This window comes from Maniola hyperantus, chromosome 13, assembly GCF_902806685.2.
Source record: "Maniola hyperantus chromosome 13, iAphHyp1.2, whole genome shotgun sequence".
Lineage (NCBI taxonomy): Eukaryota > Metazoa > Arthropoda > Insecta > Lepidoptera > Nymphalidae > Maniola > Maniola hyperantus.
In genome coordinates, this window is record NC_048548.1 from 9,867,000 (window position 1) to 9,882,226 (window position 15,227).

The 15,227-nt window shown below is 34.9% G+C and overlaps 2 protein-coding genes across 2 annotated transcripts; one reads left to right on the forward strand and one right to left on the reverse strand.

Moving 5' to 3' along the window:
- Positions 1 to 7,492: 7,492 nt before the first annotated feature.
- On the forward strand, positions 7,493 to 8,354 carry inc (BTB/POZ domain-containing protein inc). Its single transcript, XM_034974655.2, has 2 exons — positions 7,493 to 7,708; positions 7,806 to 8,354. The coding sequence occupies exons 1-2, from the start codon at positions 7,508 to 7,510 to the stop codon at positions 8,256 to 8,258; spliced, it is 654 nt and encodes a 217-aa protein (XP_034830546.1). The 5' UTR covers positions 7,493 to 7,507; the 3' UTR covers positions 8,259 to 8,354.
- An 814-nt stretch (positions 8,355 to 9,168) lies between these two features.
- Pkn (serine/threonine-protein kinase N) lies at positions 9,169 to 14,978 on the reverse strand. The gene is made up of 2 exons (XM_034974465.2): positions 13,406 to 14,978; positions 9,169 to 11,363 (listed from the first exon to the last, which is right to left on the reverse strand). The coding sequence occupies exons 1-2, from the start codon at positions 14,710 to 14,712 to the stop codon at positions 9,560 to 9,562; spliced, it is 3,111 nt and encodes a 1,036-aa protein (XP_034830356.1). The 5' UTR covers positions 14,713 to 14,978; the 3' UTR covers positions 9,169 to 9,559.
- Positions 14,979 to 15,227: the final 249 nt, after the last annotated feature.

The window sequence follows — 15,227 nt, forward strand, 5'->3', positions numbered from 1 at the left end:
CATTTAGGCTACCTCGGCGGGCCAATCGGCGCCCAAAAATCCCGATTGGCTACCAGTAACCATTTAGGCTACCAGTAGGGCGATTGTCTAAAACCGGTATCAATCATTATTACAATCTCAATTGTTCTGATTGGCTGAATTTGTGCAATCCTTGTTGCAACAATGCATTGTAGCCAATAGTGAGCGAGCATTAACCAATCAGAGATGATTGTGATCGTAACATTGTAGCTGTCAAACAACCGCGGTAGGGCCCCTGGAAGATAGAAACGGGCGATTTTAGGCTACTCAGCAGGCAAAATCCTAAAACAAATTCCTAAAGGCCGGCAACGCATCGGCGGCTCCTCTGGTGCTGCAAATGTTCATGGGCGGCGGTAATCACTTAACATCAGGTGACCCGCCTGCTCGCTTGCTCGCTATATCTATTAAAAAAAAAAAAAAAAACGGGCGAATTCAATTGGTAAATATCTGGCAACCCTGGTCACCGTTGAAGTTCAAAACTTTTCATGTTTTCGTGTATTGTTGTTTGTGCGGTTCTAAATATTTCTATTTCTGATAAATTTATCTGACCCTGCTTTGTTTACTGGACTCTGTGTTTCCTTTAACCACCTCGATAACTACCTAAGGATTGATTTACGGACTCGATTCATGCCTGAACGATTGACCACGGCTACGGATTACGGACTTGTTTTTGCTTTGTGAAAAGATTTTCTGTCGATAGATTTGTGCAGGGAAAATGCCACGGAGATCTCGATGTGTGTTCGGATGTGAGCAATTCGGTAAGTTTAAAATCAGCTCACTTGTAATCTAACACAAATCTCTTAAACGAGTCAAACTCTATGCTCCATTAGTACATTAGGTATTTTATCATGATACTAAATAATTCCTGCGATTTCGTCCACGTGGATATCATCCAAAAAACCATTTTAGAAATCCCGTGAGAAGTCCAATTTTCCGTGATAAAAGTAGCCTACAACCGTCTCCGATGCAAGCTATCTCTTCACCAAATAGATGATGCCCGCCACTTTGTCTACGTTGGTTTAGCGTTTTAAAGAATCCCATGGGAACTGTTTGATTTTCCGAGGCAAAAGTAGCCTATGTCCTTACCTGGATGCAAGCTTCTCTGTACCTTCTAACTTTTATCATAAACGGTTACACAAATTGACTGTGAAAAGCTAGCAGACAGACAGCCTGACATACTTTTGCATTTATAATATTGGTAAGGATTATTGACTACTAATTCTGTACATTTTTTGTTTTGTAATTAAGTGTAGGTACGTAGGTACAACATTAGATATTATTTTGAACTTTAATGACTATGGTTTTTTTATATTTTACTAGCTGCCCCAGCGAACGTCTTACCGCCTAGTCGATTTCGGGCAATTCCATAAAAACCATCCTCGTACTTCAAGGAATATTATAAAAAAAGAATTAGCGAAATCGGTTCAGCTGTTCTCGAAATTTGCGCTTAGCAACACATTCAGTGATTCATTTTTATATATATATTATAGAGATTAAGTAAATAAGTACAATAAGTATAGATAATACAATAATATATTGCATATTTTATGTTACTACTTTTTCAGATGTTTTGCATCACTTTCCAAAACCTGGCCACTCCTCTTTGAAACGATTTCAACAATGGAAAGAGATAGTAGGACAAGATTTAGAAAGCAAGACTGATGATGAAATATATACGAATTATCGAATTTGCAATCACCACTTTGAAGATCGTTTTTTATACCATCACAGTAAAAGACTAGCAAAGACAGCATTTCCTTCTCTTAACCTTGGTGAGTTTTATTTATTAGTTATTACAGTAGAGAGGATTTTGAGAAATTACATTGATTGACATGTCAATAATAGGTCAAAGCACAGATTGTAGAAGCTTGAAAACACTGGCCAAGTGTGGGTCAGACTTGTGCACAGAGGGTCCCATACTTCAGTCGTATTTTTCGACGTTTTGCACGATAAATCAAGAACTGCTATGTAGAAAATAACTGGCCAAGTGCGAGTTGGACACAGCACATAGGGTTCTGTAATACACAAGAGTAAAACAGATCACTTTTCTTAACAAGCCGCAAAACTGTAGAGGTTTATTGTTAATATCAAAAAAATCGACTTGGCAGCGCTACGGGATACCCCACTTGGTATCAAATGTAATAAGTACAAATGTTTCTATGGAATCTTCAAAACTGAAATCTCCTAATGAAGTTGCAGACAGAAACTAACTATGTATAACTAATAATTATAACATAAACACTTCTTCTAAAACTCTATTTTGCATATTTCAGGTGCCATTGATTCAAGTCTAGATGCTAATACAATAAATCAACCAGAAAGTTCTACACATAATCAATCGGTCGCTCAAAGTACCCCATCTGTGGTTCACAACATCCAAGCAGGATATTCTCAAACTCAGATTCAGAAAAAAATAATTACTAGTAAGTTGTGGCCATAAACAACAAATAATACACATACACACATACACACTGGGAGGTTACCTGGCTGGCACCCCACTAGACCTAGGTCTACTTAATTGTTATTACTTGTTTTTATCTGTATTATAAGTATTTTTTGTGTTCCTTATATGTAATTTAATATGTAATAATATCCAATAAATTTAATTTAATTTAATTAAATAAGAGATAAAAAATCTTTACTGTTTAACAAGATTTTAACAAGAATAGAGTATTGAAAATTGTCTAATAATTAATGTATACTTAATAAAAACACCTTTTTTTTTTCAGGAAAAGCTGGTCAAAGACATGTGAATCTCAAAGTTCAGAAATTGTTAAGGAAAATAGTTAATTTGAAAAATAAATTATTCGAACAAAGAAACCAAGTAAAGATAGCAAAAAAAATGTCAAAAACAAAATTATTTAACAAGGTTCTAAAATACTTACCTATGCCTGCTCAAACACTTGTAAAAATGCAATTAACACAGCATAACAAAAAAAGCCGTGGAAGAAGATTTAATCATGCAGAAAAATTAATGTCACTCTCGATATATAAGAAAAGTCCAAAAGGCTATAACTTTTTGAGAAAAATGTTAACTTTGCCATCAAAACGAACATTACTGGATGTCCTTAAACAAATAACAATTAAACCAGGCTTAAACCCTGCGATAATTAAACTTTTGAAAAATGCGGCAGACAAATTGGGGATGGAGCAACGATTATGTGTATTAATCTTTGATGAAATGTCTTTGTCTCCATCCCTACATTTCAATACAGCATTCGATCAAGTAATCGGATTTGAAGATTTTGGGGGAAATGAAATTACAGAGAATATTGCTGACCATGTTTTGGTATTCATGATAAAGGGGCTAAAAGCTAAGTTCAAACAGCCAATTTGCTATTTGTTTTGCAAAAGTGCCACAAAGGCAGTAATATTAAAAAGGTGTATTAAAAACATAATTACACAAATTAATCAAACAGGATTGGCTGTCGTCTCAACTGTCTGTGATCAATCTACAATTAACAACAAAGTTATAAATGAGCTGATAAAATAGACTAAAGTAGATTGTCTTAGATTAGGCAACGAGCCTAGGGATAGTAGTTTTGCTGTAGAAAATAATAATATATTCCCCTTATTTGATCCCCCACATTTGTTAAAAGGAATACGAAACAATTTACTGACAAAAGAATTAAGATTCACACAGGAGGACGAAGTAAAGACTGCTAAATGGATACATTTAAAGCTTCTGTTAGATATTGATGCAGGAGAAGATGACTTACGAATGTGCAACAAGTTAACAGAAGCTCATGTACTCATAGAGAAAATTCCGAAGATGAAAGTAAAACATGCTGCACAAGTTTTTAGTCAGCGTGTATCAGGAGCGCTACGATTTTGTGCAAGTAAGTACTGTTAATGTTCTGAAACTTTTAAAGACCTGATATTTGAAGACCTTCTTCACTTTAGAATTAATTCATCAGACTTTGGTACTACTTGACTAGCAAGGACTAATCTTATTCTCAATAATTATTTATTAGCAACATATATGGCGCTATTTTACATCTGTAATGTGATGATAGTGCAACTTTAAAACATCCACAACTCCATACTAATATTATAAATGGTTGACGCCAGCTCACTATTGGCTACAATGCATTGTTGCAACAAGAATCGCACAAATTCAGCCAATCACAACAACTGAGATTGTAATAATGATTGATGCCGGTTTTATGAAATCGACCCACAGCCCACCCAATTTTGACGTTTGGTATACAAATAACTTCTTAGGGAAGGACACTACTTTTTTCTCTGAAAATCATAGAGTTCATAGATTTTAAGAAACCTAAATCCACGCGGGTGAAGTCGCGAGCATCAGCTACAAATCCATGTAAATGTGGCCTGACATTTATGTATAAAAAAATATATTTAAGTATTTATTTAAGTATTTAATTTTTAATCTTTTTTCTTTTTCAGAAAATAATTTACTACCACAAGAGTGTGCTGACACAGCCGACTTGCTGCTATTATTTGATCGTCTTTTTGACTCCTTTAATGGAGGGTCTTATAAAAAGACCCATAAAATATATAAAAATTGTTTGAAAATGAACTCTGACCATTTTAAATTATGGGATGAAAGTGTGCCAATATTAAAATCAATGCGATTTAAGATGGAAACAAAAAAAAAAGATGGAACAGTAAGTATTCGTTATGAACAGGTTCCATCAATTAAAAATTGGATCCACAATATTAAAGTTATGAAAGAATTGTGGCTATATCTAAATGAAAAACATAATGTAACTAGTTTGTTAACGCGCTGTTTTAACCAAGATCCTGTGGAAAACTTTTTCTCCTCTGTGAGGAGCCACGGGGCTAGAAACACAAACCCTACCTGCCAGCAGTTTGAAAGTATTTACAAAACATTACTTGTAAATAATTTAAATTCAAGTCACTCATTAGGGGCTAACTGTGAGGAAGATCCTAACAAAATGTTACAAAATTTAGATTGTCTTTTGATAGAAAATGACATCAAAGAGCCCCCGATGAGCAATGAGCCAATGGATACAGATCTAAGTATAGAAAATTTGGCAGATAGTAGTTCAGAAATTGGAGACAAATTAATAATCTCTGAAACTAAAAAGTATGTGACAGGGTTTGTCATAAAAAAGCTAAAAAGGAATGTGTGTAAATCTTGTATAAAATGCAATAATGAATTGTGTGACACCACCCCACCTCAAGCAGATGAATACATACATTCTATCGATATCACAAGGAGATCTCTTTACCGACCCTCGCGTAACTTTTCAAATTGTGTGAGAAATATAATAAAAATAGTAAAAAGCATGTTAAAAAATGATCCTGGGAAAAGTGGCAAAAGTCAAATGATAAAATTATTAGTTGATCAGAGTACAAGTTTTGATTTTTTAACATGTGATACACACAAAGTCAATTTGAAAAATTATATAATAAATTTTGTGATCAAATTGATTATTCACAGCTGGTGCAATAATGTAAATAAAATTTTAAAAGGTAAAAATTCAGATACTGAAAATGATAGCATAAAAATTCAGGCGTTGAGATATTATCAAACACATAAAGGTAAATAATCTATTTTATGCAATCTAATGAAATCAGTAGTTGAATTACAGACTTCGTTTGATAAAACTAGCTTATGCTCGCGACTTTGTCCGCGTGGACTTCACAAGTTTCAACCCCCTATTTCACCCCCTTAGGGGTTGAATTTTCAAAAACCCTTTCTTAGCGGATGCCTACTTCAAAATAGCTATCTGCATGCCAAATTTCAGCCCGATCCGTCCAGTAATTTGAGCTGTGCGTTGATAGGTCAGTCAGTCAGTCAGTCACCCTTTCCTTTTATATATTTAGATAAGGGGAATCATTCAAGCTTCTGTCAACTATTGCACATTCGTAAGTCATCTTCTGCATCAATATCTAACAGAAGCTATATCCGTTTGGCAGTCTTTACTAAATTGTTTTCTTTAGTAAATTGTTTTGTATTCCTTTTAACAAATATGGGGGATTAAATTGTTAATTGTAGATTGATCACAGACTCTTGCCAATCCTGTGTGATTAATTTGTGTAATTATGTTTTTAATATTACTGCCTTTGTGGCACTAGTCAAATATAATATAATCTATATATAAAAGGAAAAGGTGACTGACTGACTGACTGACTGACTGATCTATCAACGCACAGCTCAAACTACTGGACGGATCACGCTGAAATTCGGCATGCAGATAGCTATTATAACGTAGGCGTCCGCTAAGAAAGGATTTTTCAAAATTCAACCCCTGAAGGGATAAAATAGGGGTTTGAAGTTTGTATGAAACTCTGTCAGTTTTGAAGTGTCTATAAAGTTTTGTAGTTAATATTTTTGCAATTTGCAGTATGACATATTTTATTAAGCTCATATGTTAAAATCTCATTGTTAAAGATCAACTCTAAGTGTGTGAAACAGGGGTTCAAAATTTGTGTAGTCCACGCGAACGAAATCGCGGGCATAAGCTAGTAAACATAAATTCCCATCAATAAAATCAATCTAGTAGATTGGTTTTATTGATTACTTGATTTAGTATAATTTATGTTTATTATTTTACAGTTTATTTACAGGGAATTTTATTTAATATAATTTATGTTAATTTTTTTTATTTTTAATATTACAATAAAACTTAAAGCTAGCTTTATGTTAATTATCTTTGGCTCATATAACAATTATTTTATTGTTTTCTGACTACACAAATACACCAATTGTGGTAATAATTTGAAAATTATTAAAAGTAAATAACCGAAAATGTTAAATTTGAATAGTAATTATTTCACAATCTTGCGGGTCTTGAATTTGGGTATGTATTTTATAGTGTTTACATACACTTCGTATTGTTTTCTATTCTATTGTATTTTATGTATCTACCTAGTTACGAATTTATGATAATAAATATTTACAAAACCTTAAAACCTTTTTCTTTCTATAATATAGTTATAATTAAGTAGCTCAAAGAGTCATAGTCTTGTAATATATATTTTTAAACATGTTTTAAACAAACGTTAATGGAATTATTAATGTTTATTTAAAACGTGTTCCAAAAATATAAAATATTCTAGTAAAGTACATTTAAATAGCATTTAAATTTTCGCGCTCTCGCACGCCTAGCGCGCTTTTAGTGCCCTCTTGATGTGAGTACACGCGTAACTTTGAAAAAGAAATCTAGAGTCGCACATCTATTTCTAGTATATAGTAGATAATCTATGCTCTGGAGTAAATGTATTCTATGCACTTGACAGCACAGACCAATAACATGTCAGGTTGTGACTTGTGGTTGTCCTAATTTGTACAATACAAGGCACGGGCAACAGCAACTTGCAGCAACTGCACACACCAACGAATCACGCACATGCGCACAATGAAAATCAAACGAACACGACTTACGTAATCACTGTTTTGTCTGTGAATCTATTTATATGTTATTCGTCTGTGATCTATTACTTAATCTCATAGAGTAAAGTAATACACTGGAAATATGCTTAATCTGTGATAGCTATGGCGGATTACGTAGGTGATGAACATTTTTGTAAAGAAAATATACAAACTTTTAATAATGAAAGACGGAGTAGTAAGCAATGGGTGAAACTAAATGTCGGTGGAACATATTTTCTTACTACTAAAACTACTTTATCTAGGGACCCAAATTCGTTTCTTTATCGATTAGTACAAGAGGATAGTGACTTAATTTCGGATAGGGTAAGTGCAAAATCAGTTATTCATTGTATCCCTATTTTGGAATCATTGTAAGACGTAAGTAAGCCTTGTATAAACATAACAATTCATTGGTTTTCAGGATGAGACAGGTGCCTATTTAATAGATAGAGATCCTACATATTTTTCGCCAGTGCTCAACTATCTTCGTCACGGAAAGCTCGTTATAAACAACGATATTGCCGAGGAAGGCGTGCTAGAAGAAGCTGAGTTTTACAATATAACAGAGCTTATAAGACTGGTGAAAGAAAGAATTTGTTTGAGGGAGAGAAGGCCTCTCAAAGACTCAAAAAAGCACGTGTACAGAGTTTTACAGTTTCACGAGGAAGAACTTACGCAAATGGTATCGACGATGTCTGACGGATGGAAGTTTGAACAATTGATCAACATTGGATCTCAGTACAACTATGGCAACGAGGAACATGCGGAATTCCTTTGCGTGGTCAGCCGTGAATGTGGGAGTTCGCTCAACAGCAATGACATAGAGCCCACTGACCGTGCCAAGGTATTGCAGCAAAAAGGTTCAAGAATGTGAATGTGCTTCAAATGTGAAACATAATAATGGTAGTAAGACTTTTGTGTGCAGATTCTGTATAGTAATTATGGTAGCGTGAAGTGTGTTTATTGAGTTCCATGATTTCATGTTATGTGTGATTTTTAGCCACTTTTTAAATGTAGTATAACAATACTAAAGGGTTGCCAATTGAATAGTAAACATGTTTTAAATTGTAAATTAAGAGTTAAGACTATAGATATGTTGGTAATGTGCAAGTAACAAGTTAATCATATTATAATTTGTATATGGATTGTCATAGACAAGATATAAGTGGCATGGCTTTACAGATAAGACAATCCTTAGGTGCCTTCAAGAAGCAAGACAAGATTGGTGACCCTGTTATGTCAGGTAATTCCCAATTGTTCCATAGAACTGGATATCATCAGACAAAATGCTAGAATTTCACCTGGAACTTGCTTTTCTTTGAAGAAAAAGAAAAGTTTGTTTACTTTGTTCTATAGAACAAGAAAAATCTCAATTGTTGTATGGAACAAATCAGTATAAAACTGTCCAATTTTGTCCGATGACATCAACTTCTGTAGAACAAATGGGACTTACCTGTTATGTCTACTAATAAGCAAAATAAATGATATTTTAAATTATTTAAATACCTGAAATAAATTTATTAAATCAGGTTTAAATAGAGAAATGCTAGTTTTCATTTTCATTGAGTGTTTGAGGTAATATATGAATGAGACGTTCATTATACATTGTAGTCAAAAAACATTTTGTAATATTAATGAAGCATTCTAAACATATTATTTTTAGATAAAAAGTGTATTAATTAAGATTTAGATATTAAAATAATTCACATTTTTCTACTTGTTTGCTAAGGTTATTTTGTTTTTTTATTACTAAAATAATAGTAAAGGTTATTAAAAAAAATAAGTTTGTTGTTCATACCTTTATTTCACTGATAAGAAGAATTGACTGAAAACAATGATTTATTTGACACGCTTTTACTTAAAATAGTTAATTTCTAAGTTAATAATTTCATAACTACATAATATATAAATCTGTAACACAATGTTTTTAAAAAAATAATGATTAGCGCTATTTAAAACTTATGTTATTAAATTACACAATTTATTATAAAATATTGCATTCGCATTTTAAATAACAAATTAACATGGAGTATCTAGATACTCTTCTGTATAGTTTAGATTAATATATCAAAATACAGATTTTTCACTCACACATGTAAGGCAATGGGGTTTTTATTATTAATATTAAGAATTATTCTACTTTTAATATAATAAACGTAATCAATTATTATATCCCTAGCACCAATCAGCCATGTATGTGAAGTCTGTAAAGAGTTTATGGTCAGCATTGCTGAGAGGACGAGGCTCTTTAGGTGGAGTCAATACTGCTGCTTCTGAAGTGAATTCACTGTCAAAGTTGCTAACATCTTCGAGGTTATTTATTGTTGGCACAAATGGTGGCTTAACTTTACGAAGTAGTAGTTGTTCCCAGTCAACATTGCGGAAGAATGCTTGTTTTTTCACATCTTCTGCATCTCTCTCTGAGGAGCCCAAGCGTCGTTCAGGATTCTTTCTAAGTAAACGACGCATCAGGGCGATAGATTCCAAAGATAAAGTTCTAGGATAGCGTACTTCATCATTCACAATGGAGTCAAACACTTCACCTTCATCTTCACCTGGGAATGGGGACTCTCCCACCAACATTTCAAAAATCAAAACTCCTAGGCCCCACCAGTCAACAGCTCTAGTATATGAAGTCTCTGTCAACACTTCTGGAGCAAGGAACTCTGGAGTGCCACAAAAAGTGCCAGTACGGTCTCCCCAAGCCATGCCTTCTTTGCAGAGACCAAAATCAGCAATTTTCACATATCCCTCCGTATCGAGAAGCAGATTATCTAGTTTTAAATCTCTATAAATTATATTATTTTCATGTAAATACTGTAAACCTAAAACTACACAAGCTGCATAAAAAACTGCCCTGGGTTCTGTGAACACATCTGCATGAATATGCATCATCAGATCACCTCCAGCTGCATACTCCATTACAAAACATACATGTTGGTCAGTTTGAAAACATGCAAAGAGATTCACTAAAAATGGATGCCTTATTGCATTAGCTACCTCAAAAATACGCTTTTCAGACAGTAAGGAATCCACTTCATCTCTGGCAATTATATCACCTTTCTTTAAAGCTTTAATTGCAAAATATTCATTAGTAGGTTTATACTGGGCTAATATTACTTTTCCAAAATGGCCTCTTCCTAAAACACTTAATAATCTGAAGCTGTTCATGGACATGTCACCTGATTGCCTTCTGGAATCTATCTCTTTGCCCAATGTTTCTATGACTGAAGAGGAACGTGACGACGAAATACGCATATTACTTGTGACTTCTATTATTTGATCTTCATTGCTTGGAAATTCGAGAACTAATTTTGGTGATGGAGATGGAGGATATTCAACAAGTGGAGTATTGCATGATGAAGTCTGTGGTTCTTTTGAGCTGTATGTATCTCTGGTGTAAGAATCTTCCAAGAAAGCAAATGCTTCTTGTAGCTCTTTTTCCATTCTGAGGGTGGACACATTTGGAGGTGGGTGTAAAGGCAATGTTGGTTTTGGTGGTGGAGTGACAGGCGTCTGTGGGGTAGTGGGAGTAGTCGGCAGACCCAGTGGTCGCACTGCAGCCATTCCAACAAGAGTAGCATGAGGATTTTCAATTTCTTTGTTATCAATACTAGGTTCAAAAGCATGTTGGTGTGACGTAATATGAGTTATGTTCTGTATAGAGGGTGATGACCCCTTCAAGAGTCTGCCGATCACCACAGCAGGAATACGCATGTCATGTCTCGGTATATTCTTGCCTTGCTGTTTGAAGATTTTTCGCTGTCTTTGTAGTTTAGGTTTCCTCGATATAATCGGATTTAAAAATTTAATTTCAGCAAATAAAAGCCCCTGTGGCTCGAGTTCCAGTGCCATGCCGTGTCTGATGTCGTCAATAAATTCTTCCAAACGTAAAAACTTAACAGCACATAACCCGCGCCAATCCTTCCAATGAATGCCAATTTCAAGTTCTCTAGACTTGTCCAACTTGATAGTGAACCTGAAACAATATTGCAAACAAAATATATAAGCTAGAAGGACAACATGAGGTTGTAGTGAGTATGTACTAGTGAATTATAGTTATAATCATATAGCATTGAATAACATAAATAGCACATAATTTTAAGTGCAGATTTAACTCTAGTACCTCATATAAGTATTTATGTATTATAATAATATATGTATGGTGAGATCCAAATAATATTCAATATATTATAGCTTATATCATACTGTATTGATTATTATCATAATATCATATAATATAATTATTATCATATATATCATATAATTATTATCATATATCTTCTTTAATTCATTGTCATAGATAGTTTTTGATGTATTATAATATCTGAGTAGACCTGTGATTTATATAGAGCAATAATATGATGATAATGGATCAACAAATATACTATTTATTCAGAAACCAGAAAGTTTATCAAAATAATATTATAATTAACTAGATGATGCCTGCGACTTTCTGCTTGGATTTAAGTTTTTTAAAGTCCAGTGGGAGCTCTTTGATTTTCCGGGATAAAAAGTATCCTATGTCCTTCCTGGGACGTAAGGTAACTCTTTACAAAGAAATTATCAAAATCGGTTTAACTGTTGGATTGTGAAAAGCTAGCAGACAGACAGACGCACTTTCGCATTTATAATATTAGTATGGATATGGATTTTGGCCAAAACCCCTCTCACTCTGAGAGGAGACCCATGCTCTGTAGTGAGCCAGTAATGTGTTGATCATGATCATGGATTTTACAAATGTTCATAATAAAGGTGCCTTGTAATAGAAGTTCTAGCATTTATATTATGTTATTTAATTGTTTAGATTGTAATTCTACAATACTAGGACAGAGTAGTAATCTTAGTCACATCACAAATATGTGAACACAGCCTATAGATAAGATAGTGTGAGTAATCACACATGAAGGAATCATAAAGATTAAAATTCAAGGAAAATATTGAATGATGGAATTCAAATTTCTTGCAATTATGCAATTATTTGTGTAATTACTGTTAAAGAAATAATATATAAATTATTACAATACATAATAAATTTTGATATTTCATCTTTGTACATTTATTATTATTTATTAGAAAATATAATATGTACATTTAAACAAGATTGATGCCAGTAAAGAAAGTAACTTTGTCTCTAAATCCATAAACAGAATTCCACTGAAATCAACATACAGTGGAAACTCGATTAACCGGACTAATTGTTGTCATTAGGGATTCGGATAATCGAATGTATGAAGAAAAGCGGGTTTTGTGCATATTATGTAGTTCACCATAATAGTATTTTCAATTTTCAAAGTAAGATAACTATACCAAGTGGGATATTATAATATGAAAGGGCTTTTGTCTGTACATTCTAAAACAGATTTTTATTTATTTTTATGCATAATAGTTTTGATTTATCGTACAAAATGGCGGAAAAAAACCCGAGTATGGAACCCTCAATGTGCGAGTCTGACTCGCACTTGGCCGAACAATTTTCGGTTGGTAGTCCGGATAATCGCAAATCCGTATAACCGAGGGCCGGATAATCGAGTTTCTACTGTAATTAAAAAGTACACTGGAAGAGGTGAGCCATGACGCGTTTGTTATTGTGCTGATTCTGAGTACCCACCAATACATAACGATTGCCTAAAACCGGCATCAATCATTATTACAATCTCAATTGTTGTGATTGGCTGAATTTGTGCAATTCTTGTTGCAACAATGCATTGTAGCCAATAGTGAGCAAGCATCAACCAATCAGAGGTGAACAGTGTAGCTGTCATTTTCCCGCAATTGCGCAGCAGAATAATTGACAGTGTGTCAAATGGTTTTCGTGTTGACACTATGTTGACAGATTTTCATCACTAACTTATGAGTACACTCACATTACGCTCACTACTGCTACCAGCACCAAAATGGCGAAAATCAAGTTGCTTCAAAAACAGGTTAGCAATATTGCATGTCCAGCGTACTTGTGTTAGTAAAGGTCAATGTAGAATCCATTCAAGGAAATGTCAGTGTATAGATTTAAATGATTACCTTTGATCCCAGGCCTGCTGAGAGCAAGGTCTCCAACTGGTTTGAGCCACAGTGTGGTTGTCTAACTTCATAACTGCCATGATTTCATTGCTAGTGTCCTCTTTAATGCTGTAGGTATATTTTATTGAGTTGCGAATTGTAACACCTTTGACAAAGGATTTTAAATCTGAAGGACTTGCTAGTGGGTCTCGGCGGCTACGCCCAGGTACATCATCTAACAGATCTTGACAACCCATCAATCTAACCTCCAGTGTTCCTGTCACTTGGACACATGGGCTGATCATAGGAGCTGGGGACATGAACTGACTTCGTGGTCCACTCGCTCCAGACAAGCTGACATAGCCAGGGCTGGAACCCGTGCTACGTAACTCATGCCCCAACTCTACATATGCAGCACTCTCAGCAGGAAGCTCTTGGCGGCGCATATCTAAGGATCTTCGAAGCAAGTCTAATTTTTGAGTTGACTCAAGCAAACTCGTTTGAGCTTCTTGAAGAGCTTTCTTATCAGTTATCTTTTTATCACTCTGTAAAAGTCTAATGGCATTTTTAGAACCCTCCACCACAGCTGCCTCTATACGTAAACGGTTTCTCAGCTCTGCAATCCTCTCGTCCAGCAGAGGCTCCACACCGCTTATGTCTGTACTTCTCCCGTCTCCGTTTGCACCTGCACTGTCACCTTTTTGTTGCTTGCTCAACTTGGAAATCCGTAACTTAAGATACTCAATTTTGTCCTTGGAGTCTGCTAGCATCTGATGTGCTTCTGCCAGGAGCTTTTTGTCCCGAGATTGGTTGCTACTACTAATGCTCTGAATCATGTTTTCGGCTCCTTGTTTCACTTTTAATTCTATATTCAGCTGTTTCTCCAATGACGCCAACTTCCGGTCAGTCGTGCCTTCGCCCAGTTGACGCTGCTGCTGCGCCGCTTCCGAGGCCAGGATAATCTCTTCATCGTACGACAAGTCTTCCGGTGAGGTCGGATTCGACTGACCGCGTGACAATAGGAGTTGCGATTCCAACTCCTGCAAGTCAGATTTGAGCACATTAAGCTTTAGATTAGCTTGTTTCACAATATTCGCGACGTCTGACAGAGATCTTCGATCGGTGGCGACTTCGCGTAACTTTTCCGCACCTTCCTTTATTTTGAGTTCTTTACGTATTTCCCTACGTATGACATCCTTGAGTTCTTCCAACTTAGACGGCAAAGCTATTTCTGGAATACACTCAGTCTTAATTCCATACTTGACGCCCAACTCGTAGAGGACAGGGTGTCGAATATAATCACTGTGGTAATAACCTGGGTCTGCCATAATTGAGGATGCACAGTCCTAACTCTTAACGTCAGTTAACCATAATTATGTGAGAAAATATCACTTCTATTGCTTTTTGATCACAACTCGTAGGCGACTATGTAGCTAACTATAGTACAAACACTTTTTGTAATATTATAAGAAACCATGTTGTATATACATAGAAAATAAACTTAATTTAAATTAAATTAGAAAACAATTTATAAACAAGTGGTTCGGTCAACGAAACCAACGAGTTACGAGACGATGAAGTGGATGAAATACTACCATAGACAAAGAGATGCCCACAGCAGAGCCATAGCAAGTGATTACCTACTGACATTATGACTGACATAGACTCAGACGTGAGTCCATAAAGTAATTTGAGACCCCCTAGACCCCTAGAGTAAATCACAGATCACAAACTCTTTACACCATTATGGTCCACCTTGCCACCAGCGTCAGCAAACACCGTGTTTGGCTTATAGATCGGCCCTTCGATGAATGTATACTATCTCTATGGATCGGCAGAAAAG

Bases quoted from the DNA above. Each gene is read 5' to 3' on its own strand.
- Pkn (XM_034974465.2), bottom strand. From the start codon at position 14,712: ATGGCAGACCCAGGTTATTACCACAGTGATTATATTCGACACCCTGTC. The intron at 11,364-13,405 runs GTAATCATTTAA...ATATTGTTTCAG, and splicing joins CAGCAGGCCTGGGATCAAAG to GTTCACTATCAAGTTGGACA.
- inc (XM_034974655.2), top strand. From the start codon at position 7,508: ATGGCGGATTACGTAGGTGATGAACATTTTTGTAAAGAAAATATACAA. The intron at 7,709-7,805 runs GTAAGTGCAAAA...ATTGGTTTTCAG, and splicing joins GTGACTTAATTTCGGATAGG to GATGAGACAGGTGCCTATTT.